This window comes from Xenopus tropicalis, chromosome 3, assembly GCF_000004195.4.
Source record: "Xenopus tropicalis strain Nigerian chromosome 3, UCB_Xtro_10.0, whole genome shotgun sequence".
Classification (NCBI taxonomy): domain Eukaryota; kingdom Metazoa; phylum Chordata; class Amphibia; order Anura; family Pipidae; genus Xenopus; species Xenopus tropicalis.
This window is the reverse complement of record NC_030679.2, coordinates 50,740,387-50,751,443: the sequence shown is the minus strand read 5'-3', so window position 1 is coordinate 50,751,443 and position 11,057 is coordinate 50,740,387. Positions and strand designations below refer to the sequence as shown.

General features: G+C 37.1%; 1 protein-coding gene across 3 annotated transcripts in view; it reads right to left on the bottom strand.

Annotated features, from left to right (window-relative positions):
* Positions 1-5,086: 5,086 nt before the first annotated feature.
* Positions 5,087-11,057, bottom strand: part of c12orf63 (chromosome 12 open reading frame 63) — a 153,771-nt gene continuing 147,800 nt past the window's right edge. For all 3 annotated transcript variants that reach the window (XM_012959872.3, XM_018092229.2, XM_031898871.1), the window contains exons 65-69: positions 9,357-9,530; positions 8,701-8,807; positions 8,016-8,187; positions 6,644-6,718; positions 5,087-5,313 (exon numbers count right to left, since the gene is read on the bottom strand). In XM_012959872.3, coding sequence (XP_012815326.2) covers positions 5,194-5,313; positions 6,644-6,718; positions 8,016-8,187; positions 8,701-8,807; positions 9,357-9,530 — 648 coding nt within the window. In that variant the 3' untranslated portion in view covers positions 5,087-5,193. The remainder of the gene's footprint in view (positions 5,314-6,643; positions 6,719-8,015; positions 8,188-8,700; positions 8,808-9,356; positions 9,531-11,057) is intronic.

Sequence of the window (11,057 nt, the reverse complement as noted above, 5' to 3'; positions counted from 1 at the left end):
AAATGAAAATGTAACATAAGCTTTATCATCATACTGAAATAATTCTGTACCATTTCTGAAAAAAATCAAGTATATCTTGACTCCTCCCCTCTCAGCATCTGTTTCTCTTGCTGTGTCACATTTTGATTGACAGATCCAATATATCACTTAAGGGATCTCCCTTTCCTAGCAGATGTATTAAGATCTCACTCAAATAACTGATTTCAGCACAAACAAAATCTAACAAAATAACTGACTTTGGCACAAATCCTGCATGTAGAGAGACAGGATTTCTGGTAATTTTAAAAGAGTGATCTCTAATACAGCTTCTAGGCAAAATGAGCCACCTAAAATATATATTTATTGGATCTATTATTCAAAATCAGACTCCCAACTCTTGCAGAAAGAGAGAATGAAGAGAGACAGATGCTGAGAGGAGAGAGAAGAGTAACTTGATTATTTCAGAAATGGTACTGAATTTTTATTAAAAAAAAGTTTTAAAGTTCCCCTTGAAGATTTAACTGCTAATTTGAATCTTATATTCTAATGTAATTTTTGTTTAATTTTATTGTGTTTTAGTTTTGGGCATTAGTTTTAGTTAGGCATTTTAAATGTCTTTTTTTTGAATCATGATTTATTCTCAGTTATTTATGATATATGCATTATCCTGCAATAACTTCACCTCATTAAAATAAAAAGATCAATGTAATAGGTTCACACTAACATGTATTGTTTATATATGATTTATTGTGGTTTCATTATTTAATTATTGTTAACAATATTTAACAATATTATTAATTATTATTAGGTAGAAAAGAAAAAAAGAAGAGAATTGTAATATTCTCATACGTCCCTGCCCAGTGAGTTTACAGTCTAATTCCCCTGTCACAAACACACATACACACACTCTATAGGGTAAAAATCATCAAAAGCCTGATTCTCTTCAGTGCGGGAATAGTTGTATTTAGTTTAGAGTTCAAGGCTATTATATCACAGGCAATGGAGTGAGACAAGGACTTCCCTACCTGTAGGGTTAGAACAGAAGACTAAGGTTTTTGAATGAAGGGTGGACCAGCTGCAGGAATGAACAAAATCATTACTGAGACAGATTAGATTAAAATTCAGAAATGTAAAGATGACATTGGCTGGATTACAGTGATAATAACACACCAAAAACATCAATTCATAAACATTCTCATTTTTATACACTTCTATATAGCACATTGCAGTTTTCTTCTACCAAAGGTTTTTGAATATTAGATTAAGAACTGCTATGGTTTCTTTTGCCTAAATAAGCTTTCTTATCTCAACCACTATTCCTGGTAAGGAGAGGAAAGGATACAATTACAGTATATTGCAAGATAGAAAAGATTGGAATGAGTACATAAAAATGTAAGAAAATATACGGTCATTTATGAAATCCTAGCCAGTGTGAATGGTGCAAAAAAGCATCAATGCGCCCATTTTTTGGCACTTTGCACACTACCTACCTTCCTTGCAGAATTGCCACTGGTCTCTGCATTCCATTTTGTACCACAGACCAGGGGTTGCAGGAAAGTGAGGCACATAGGCCACCATCTACCCTTCTACCTTATATACCATTTAGTCAAACCTGCAATGGCATATGGGATGTTAAACCGTGGACGAAAGAACACCTGAAAATGCCCTGCTATTTCCCAGCATCAAAATCATAGTGGGTATGTCACACAGAGGCTTCCCACACGACCAGTAAATTGCCCACATTATATTTGTTGATTGTTCAGTGCAAGGCTATTCCAACGTATTTATTAAGAAGTACTTGCTTATCATTGTGCATCGTGGACACGCCATTCCTACACACTATTTATGGGCACCATCTTGGAAGCCTGCTGCAGCTCAGTATTTCTATCAGGGATGAATACCTTTGGGAAAATGCTAAAGATGCCTGTTTGAGTTTTATAGCCCTAGCAATGTTACAGCATGGTGTGTGATTGTTGTGTGTGTCGTCGTTTTGCATGTGTCATTGTTGTGTGTGTCCTTGATGCAGCAGTGCTAGGTTACGCTACCTCTCTGACACACAGAATGCCTATTATCGTGTGTTGTTGCTTTTTCCAGCTTGATTACTTTTCCATTAACACTTTACACCACCTTCACAGTCAATCCTTCTGCCCTGTCAGTTAAAGGGACGTTGTAAATGAAAAATATATAATTGTGCCTGTGGTTAGAGAGACAGTGAGGAAGTCAAGTCATGTAAAACTCTTCTGCCGAAGGTGAAAGCACAGCAAGCCTCTTCTTGGTTATCATGTGTAATGGTATGTATATTTAAACACATTTTCTATGAGTACCTCTTATTTGACCTAAAATGAGAATACAGCTGATTTGAGATATATGTGAATATGTGCCATTAATTTATTTATCCATGGTAACAACACATGCATATAATATCTGTTTATATTTCTTTGGCATACTGGTGAGCAGGGTACATCCATCATCAGTTTTCATGTATACATATGGATGGAAGCTACATGTTTGAAAGATTTAAGACAAACAGTAGGGCAGCTGAATCATATGTATAGACATAGCAGTTTTGTTTGCACAAATAAGCTGTCAGGAGTCCTCCCCCTAATTGGTTTTTTGGCACTTGCACCCACTCATGCTTCAGTGTACTAGTGCTAATTTTATGCCCTGTGTATGCACTTTGATGGATACGCTCACCCAAATACATTCTGACGCATGTGCAATGTGTTTAAAGAATGCTCAGGCCTGTGCTTGCCTGAAAAGTGATCTGCGCCAATATGACCTTAAGCCTGCTATTTTGGATTGATTGATTTATTCTTGTGTTGCTGAACTCAGCCTTTCTCCAGACCTGGTTCTGACCTGACAAAAAAACATATTGGCAAGGGTGAGAGCGGCTAAAAGGAGCCCAAGTGCCCCTCTCAAATGCAAGATAAGCATCGAGAGCCTCCATGAAACAGAAGGCACCCACATGCCTCATGCTATATACACAGCACTGCCTTAAACCAAAAATGAGAGGCTTTAACCTTCACTTAAGGATTTATAGGCAGAGACATGCAAATGTTGCTTCCAATACCACTGGATTAATAGCACAGACAAATTATCCAGAGCCAAACTTATAGACAGCCTGCTTCGATCACTTTTTATGCCATCATTGCAAGATATTTGAATTTGGCTTCCGAGGGGTAGGAAAGCAGAGAAGCTACTTCTTTCCCTAGAAAAGTCCTATTCCCTCATACATTTTCCAGTATGTTGAAGGAGTTATGCGATTACCTTCTGCACAATTACAGAGAGAGTCTGGCAAAGGAAAGGAATCACAGCAGTGTTATTGGGAGAAGATAGGGACTGGTGCTACTTTAACTTTCCTACTATTAGCCTGCTCATCACTCGCACTTACTGCTGGCCTTCTTCCTAGTACTGCCATTGCTCTAGCAGCTGGATGTTTGCAGTCAAGGCTTCTCTCACCTTAATGTATTACTTGGCCCTGTAAGCATCAGAGAAACAGAAGAAGATAGCCAGAACTAGGGAGATCAACCATATCTACAGTGCATTGCCTGCTTATTGTGGCTGCAGATAATGACGGATATCAGTAAAATCACACTCAGGGTTTTCCTGCAGGATTCATACAACTATTCTCAGGCTTTTAAAATGTCTTACTGTCCTTTTATAAAATATTCCTTCTGCACAGTTTATTATCAGCCATCTATGCACAATCCAATTGCATGTTTATCTAAATGCGTCTGTTTTATCTACGCTGCCTGCCCTTCATAAAAAATAAAGATATTCTTTTTGTCATCCTTCTTCTTTTTCTGATTCAGTAAATTCTGAATGACACATTTGGGCCAAGAAAGTAACACAACCAGAGAAAATAATGTTCTGGGTCAAAGGCGCTTGTTTAGACAGACAAAATTCGACAGACTGGAACAAGCTTGTAAACTTTGTATAAAAAATATTCAAACACTTTTAGCAAAACTGAACTACTTGTGGCCCAATGATCCTTAATTCTGCTCTTTTACTTGTATATTCCTCATACTAAAAAGCCAAAGGATTCTACAGCCAGCAAGTGTGGTTACAAGTGTAGAATATAATTCATCATCATCATCATCTTGCCAGTCACATATTTCAATGGCTTCCCATAATTCCCACGATTCGCCTAACCTGTCATTATAAAAGCTATGTTTTTAAATCGGCAGAAAGAACTGTGTTTATTAAATAGTCAGATATAGATTTATCCAGGTAAAAAAAAAAGACTACATAGTATTTGCACAAGGGTTTCCACTATTTATTACATTTAACTGGAGTACCTGGGGGAAACCCACACATACAAATGCCCAACAGTGTGTACCCTTGGCAGAATAGAAGCCAGTACCCCAGTAGCACAGGTATTGGATCCATTATCTGAAAACCTGTTATCCAGAAAGCTGGAATTACTGGAAGGCCATCTTTTATTTTAATCAAATAACTCAAATATATTTCCCTTTTCTGTACTAATAAAACAGTACCTTTACTTGATCCCAATTTAGATGATTAATCTTTATTGGTGGCAAAACAATCCTATTGGGTTTATTTAATATTTAAATTATTTTTTTGGACACCCAAATTACAGAAAGACCCCCTTTCTCCAAAAAAAAAACCCCACACTACGAGCATCCTGGATAACAGAATACCTGTACAAGGCAGCAATGTTAACGAATTCACCGCCATACTGTTATTGTAACATCCGCACACTATGGTGTTCAAATCCCATATAGCACGTGGGTAGCAGCAGAACACGCTCTGTTGGTAAATGACAAAACATAGTTAGACACAGGTGTTTTTGCATGTAGAATCTGCAGAACACTTTAACAGAGCACATTAAAATCACTAGAAACAAAAGACTAACAAATTAAAACCATCGTGAATATTTGATAGCAAAATAAAAAGGGTTTTATACAGTTTCCAAGGAAAATTAGCAACATATCAGGATACACTTTATAGTATCTTTTTTTTATTATTGCTGGCCACAATAGCTTTTCTAACTCGGTTTTATGAGACAGTTTCCCTATAGGCAACAAGGATGCAATATACTGAGAACTTGCAGTAAAACAAACAACAAAGAAACGCCAAGCAAAACTTATAAATAGAACTGTGTTTATTTCATCTTAAATGGTTTAGTGAAAGTCACCGATCAAGCACTGGTGTAACAGAAGCGCCACCTAAGCAGATAACATTTGGTACATCCTAGGTAAGCTGTGAAACCATCCAATCTAAAAGACATCCCTTCATTAACATACAGCCGTGTGTCAGGTCAAACATTCTCTCCAGTCTGATTAATGATGGCAGAGTGATGTCAAATGGAGTCTGTGAAAAGCAGGAAATTAGAGCTGTGAGAGAATCATTTTTCTTGTCATAGGCAAGCATCACATCTTTTTCTCGCACTTAATAAGATTAATATCACGACGCAAACAATCGCTGCAAGGCCCACCAAGCGGCGGAAAAAAAGCTGAAAATGTTGACAATGACAATGCACGTAAAATAGATAAATGCAGTTAATTAGTGAAATCATATAAGTGACGTGAAGCCACTCTGGACGCGGTTCAGTCAAAGTCTAAACAAGCTATTTTAAAACAATTTACAAATTCAACTATTTCCAAGTTCTCTTCTTGCTTCAATTTTGTAGCAGACAAGCCGTATCGTGGTGCTGGCAGTAAATTGCTTTCTTCTGGGTGTTTGGATTTTAAATAAAAGTCTCACGGAAAGCAGGATTTTAATGACTACTATACCTATTAAAGACCTTTCCTTTCCATTGTTTGTTTCATGACCACTCTTACTAAGTAAATGTTCCCCAGTTACCAACACCAATAAAACTCTTAAAATCATCATGGATTCACCCCCCCCCCCCCCACACACACAAGTTGTCTGTGTAACACTGTTTGTGCAGTTGTGCCTCTGAAAGCAAAGGCCCATTGTGGGGTGAAAGGGATAAATAGGGTAAGGGAGGGATAAATACAGTTCATGCTTAGACCCAAAATGATAGTGCTGTTAATTTAAAAACCAGATTACTCTGTTAGTAGGTAACTGGCATGTTCCATAAATATTTACTAATTGACTAAGGGGGGAAGTAGTGGGGAGCTTTGGGACATTTTTATGCAGCAAGTTACTACTGTCAGTTCAGGGTGAGGTTTGTGGCTACTTTGGGAAAAGAAGATTGATTTTACTTTAGTCCGCATCCAATATATCATGGTTCCCTTAGCAAATTAAAGTTTACCAGTACATAGACAAAATTGTTTTAACCGTCATTGTAGTTCCAAGAGGATTATGGACAACAAAAAAGCCTTCACCATAATAATAACAGGGGGCCTGGGCAAATAAAAATATATTCAGTTTGGACAGACCAATCCTATTATCATTGCCCATCTACAGCGATACACATGCCCATATGGGTTGATGTGCCAAAACTGAACATGTATTGCCTGCTTAGTTTAATGCAAAGCATTGTGGTGAGCTTCTCTGAATTGAAGGGAATTGATACATCTTGAATGCATGTTTGCCATGGTTTAGGAATGTCTATACATAGACAGTATACATTATATAAATACGTATATACTTTTATAAATGTTACAAGACACATGTTCATAATTTTACAGGCAGTTTAAATTTCCAATAAGTAACCATCTTGCTGCAGTCTCACCTCAGTAAATGCCTTTGGATCCTGATCAGGGCGTACCAACTGCTGTATCTCAAAGCAAAGCTGCTTGACATTTTTCTGTAATAAACATGAGAAAATCCAGTGAGGGTTATAGTTCCTAAATATAAAGGCACAGTCACTCATGGGTATATTGCAACATGTCAAGGAATAATTCAGTAAACCCTGATAGCTCCCAGCTATCCTTTATGTGCTATAAATAATAATAAAGGATGTATTCTTTCTGGGAATAGAGTACTTAAGAAACCTTTAACAGATCCATATTTAGCATAGCACAAAAATGAACAAAGAATAAAAATGTAATAACAGCAAAGTAGACAGTAGCTGATGTCTGAGCAAATTATCCCTTTATGTTTAGTAAATTATCTCTGAAACAAACACAGCTGGGGAAACCATCACAGTACAAAGCACAGGCAACTAAGGAAAAGGCAAAACCTAGTTCTCCCCAGATATAGTTAAATAGTTAGAGATCTGACTAATGTGCATCTATATGTAAGTGCCCATATGGAACTGTTCATGAACTGTACCCCACAGGAATCAAGGCCAGGTCATTTTTTTTTTTTTATAAAAGAAACAGTGAATACCCTCCCATATGTAATAAAAGGCACAAAGTTCGCCCATTTGCAGTATCCTATAGAAACCGATAAGATGTTTATTGACCAGTAACTTTAATTACAAAACCCCATAAGGGTGCTCAAAAGGCAACAAAAGAAGGATACTATTCTATTAAATGCTTACTAAATGGTTTAAATAATGAGATTCTCGACATACGGTACAGGATTAGAGGGTGTCTGTTCAACAAGCAGTATAGGGCTATAACTATACAATCAGCAGTGAGACATGGCTTCAAACACTGTAAAAGTATACAGCACATGTTGCAATGTCTATACAGTTCTACCCTTTCTATAACAATGCTCAGTATTTACAAAAGTTTTGTATGGAAGTGGGAGTTATTAATGAGTATCACAGAAAAAGTTTAAATAACCCTAAAACAGTACATATTAATATTGGCTATAGAACAATCCTTGTTGGGTTTATTTAATGTTCAAATGATTTAGACTTAAGGGCTCTGGCACACGGGGAGATTAGTCGCCCGCGAACAGGGAGTTTTGTCACGGGCGACTAATCTCCCCGTGTGCCAGAGCCCTAAGGTAAGGAGATGCAAATTATGAAAAAATCTCTTAGCCAGAAAAAGTCCAGGTCCAAAGCATTATGCATGCATCCATAACTGTACAAGATTCATTTGTGACTGTAAACTATATGCATATGCACAAAATGCATGCATCTGATTCACATATACCAAATGTTTTCTGCTACATACACTTCCCAGTTGGCTGACTGCACATATTTCTGTTACCTCTATTTCCTCAGGAACAGAGACTGTTCTTAGGTTAGTTTTGGATTTTGCTGATTGGGCTAACTGCTTCATCTTAACTCCACCGTCTGTTACTAATGCAGCTTTCTCAGACTGGAGAGTGGATTCTGCCTTCTGCCGCAAAGCGTGCAACTTCTCCTGTAGTGAGCAAACTCTAGACAAGGCACGTGTATGCTGTTAGGCACTGTATGCACACATACTGATACTGATTACATATACAACTATCATGGATCACAAGCTGTAATTATCCTTACATATACATTATTCCATTGTTTAGTTTTTAAGCTTATTTGGAAATGGCCATCCTTTGTATTCTTGTATCAGTAATTGGTTGTTTTGTGTGTAAATCTGTTTGTTTACAGTACTTCAGAATATGTTGGTGTTTTAAAAATGCATGTTAATAATAATAATAATAATAATAAGACACAGCAAACCAACCACAAGCCACATAGCTTGACTACAGCCTTCTGATAATGCAAAGGTTGTAGCTTAGCAATACCAAGACAGCCAAAAGGTTGCTCAATCTGCAAGCATTATGACCAAACCTAGCAGTGTGTTCAGTTATCTGTGGCTCTGTAAATATTTTATTCTCACAAGCATTTGTGTATTAATATATGAATATATATTTATATATGAACAACCCCACTGCACACGTGAAAATACTTACTGGGAAAGAGGCAGCCAGACATGGCCACACAAAAGGCTCCCTGGATCACATTTGCTAGGATCTTTGACTGTCAAACCCTTTTTATTGTAGGCATATAACAACAATACCTTTAAGAAATAATGAGAAACAGCACATAATTATGATTAAAGCTGTTGTCTAAAATGCTTTGCTTGATGTATAAAAAGATGATACTGTTATTGATGCTCTACACTGCCTTTCAACTATAACACTGTAAAGCTAAGCAGGGTATTTTATGACTTTTTACAGTTCCAGAATAGCTGGAGCTTCAACTACTCATTAGAGGCAAAAATATAGGTACGTGTAAGTGGGACCACCCAAATGCACTTCAGTCAAAATTAATTTCAGTCAATACTCTAAACTTTATTATTTGCCATCAACTGCATTCATGTGAGCATTTTATACAGCTCCCAACCAACCACTGATATCAGGGTCTTGATATGAATGCATAGGCAGTGAGGCTGTGTGCTGTACATTTATGCAGTGAGAATACATCTTGTTTGGCACCTTTACATAACTATCCCCACTAATAATGAGATTCCACCGTTGCAAAAAAAGAGAGATTTTAATGCAAATTCATGCAGAATATAAGGTACCTTTGTTATTATAACAACACAGTAGCACTGTGAGATTATTACCATAGATTTCTTTTGTTCCAAAGATGGAGAATACCACTGTATGCAAAGCTCCTCCTCAAATGAAGTAGTTGCTATTTCTTCATGTGGGACATCTTGTTTGGTATCTGTAAAGACAGTGGCTGGTATCTTCTGTGATGATATTGCAGACAGTAGTTTTTTGCTCTCTGAGACTGTCTGCAACACAGATCATTAGTGTGGTTAGTGTTATTTATATACTGGAAGGAAAACAGCACATGTAGAGGTTATCACCCCCACAATGCTGGCCAGCATGGAACAAATGTGTTGCAGAGTATAGAAAAAGACTCATTTAGCTATTTCTCTTGAAAAAACGGCACAACATCACCTAGGAAGTCGCACCACATGGATCTAAGGGTTCCATGCTGCTTCTCATAAAGTTGCTAAGGAAATAATTGAACAGATGGCAGGTGAGCAACTTTTAATTAGAGGGCAAATGATTGTTAGAGAAACAGATATCAGGCCATAGGCTGACACAAATCCTGTAATTATTACACAGACAGATCTGGCAAGCTAAGTGATAAACCTGCACAGGGGTAGCTATGGAACTACAAATCATACAAGATAAAGAATAAAAAGAGCCCAATTCTCGTAGGTATGTTCCTCATGATTACATGGTTATGCTCACTATATCAAGTGAGTACATTTGCCTATGGCTCTGCTAGTGTGGAGAAGCTCATGAAACAACTTTATCATTTCCACTCAGGAATATATTTAGAGGTCCATGCGCCTTCATATAAAACATCCAACCATAGGGCACTGAAACAGTTATAGCTGATCTACAACACAGAGGTTACTGCAATGCACAGCTATATAGTTAATATATAAACTTCAGTTCATCACCAACCCCTATTGGTCATAGATGCTGTTCTGTGGAATCCCCAGGAGAGTCTTGCACAAGAAAAGCATTATTATGGGAGCTCTAATATATAGGCAGATATATAGGAAAATGTTAGTACTATACTTTCAATCAATCATAGCAAATACTTTGTAAGTAAGTCACCTAATACTAATAATGTGTGAATACTGCCGTAGACTCTGAATAAACAAAATAGCAATACAAGTAGTAGGCAGTTTCACACACACCTCTGTGCTCCATGGTCTCTGGCTCCTCCCGCCAAAGTATCATGTCGTTGGATTGGAGGAGGTGTTGACAAAGCATCCAGTGATGTGAAAGGCATTAGGAGAGAGGAGCTCAGGGACCATGGAGCACTGTCCTTTTGGTATGGTTACATTCTTTGAATTTGAAATAAATCTATGATTGCCTTGTGCACCAAATTAACATTTCACATGTGAGACTGCCTACTTGCATTGCTATATAGTACTATCCTTTGTTTGTGCTCTTGTAATTTATTGTTTGCTTAAGAAAAAAAAGTTTAAACCCTACTTATAAAGATGGTGTTAATATACAGTATTAATTGTTACACATAAACAATCGATTAGTCAGTTAGAACACAGGTCTTTAGATTTAGACTAAAAATTTGATAAATAGATCCATTATAGCAAATTCTTGCATAATGATGCATCATGTTATAGAAGAGCCTGTTGGGTTATTACATTACAAGAGTAGATCGACTGAATTCACCCTGACATATTCCAATCATTACAAATTCTGAAACAGTGATTGCAAGCAACAAAGCCTCTTTTCTATAACAAATGAAATAATCAAAAGATGTTATGCTTGTT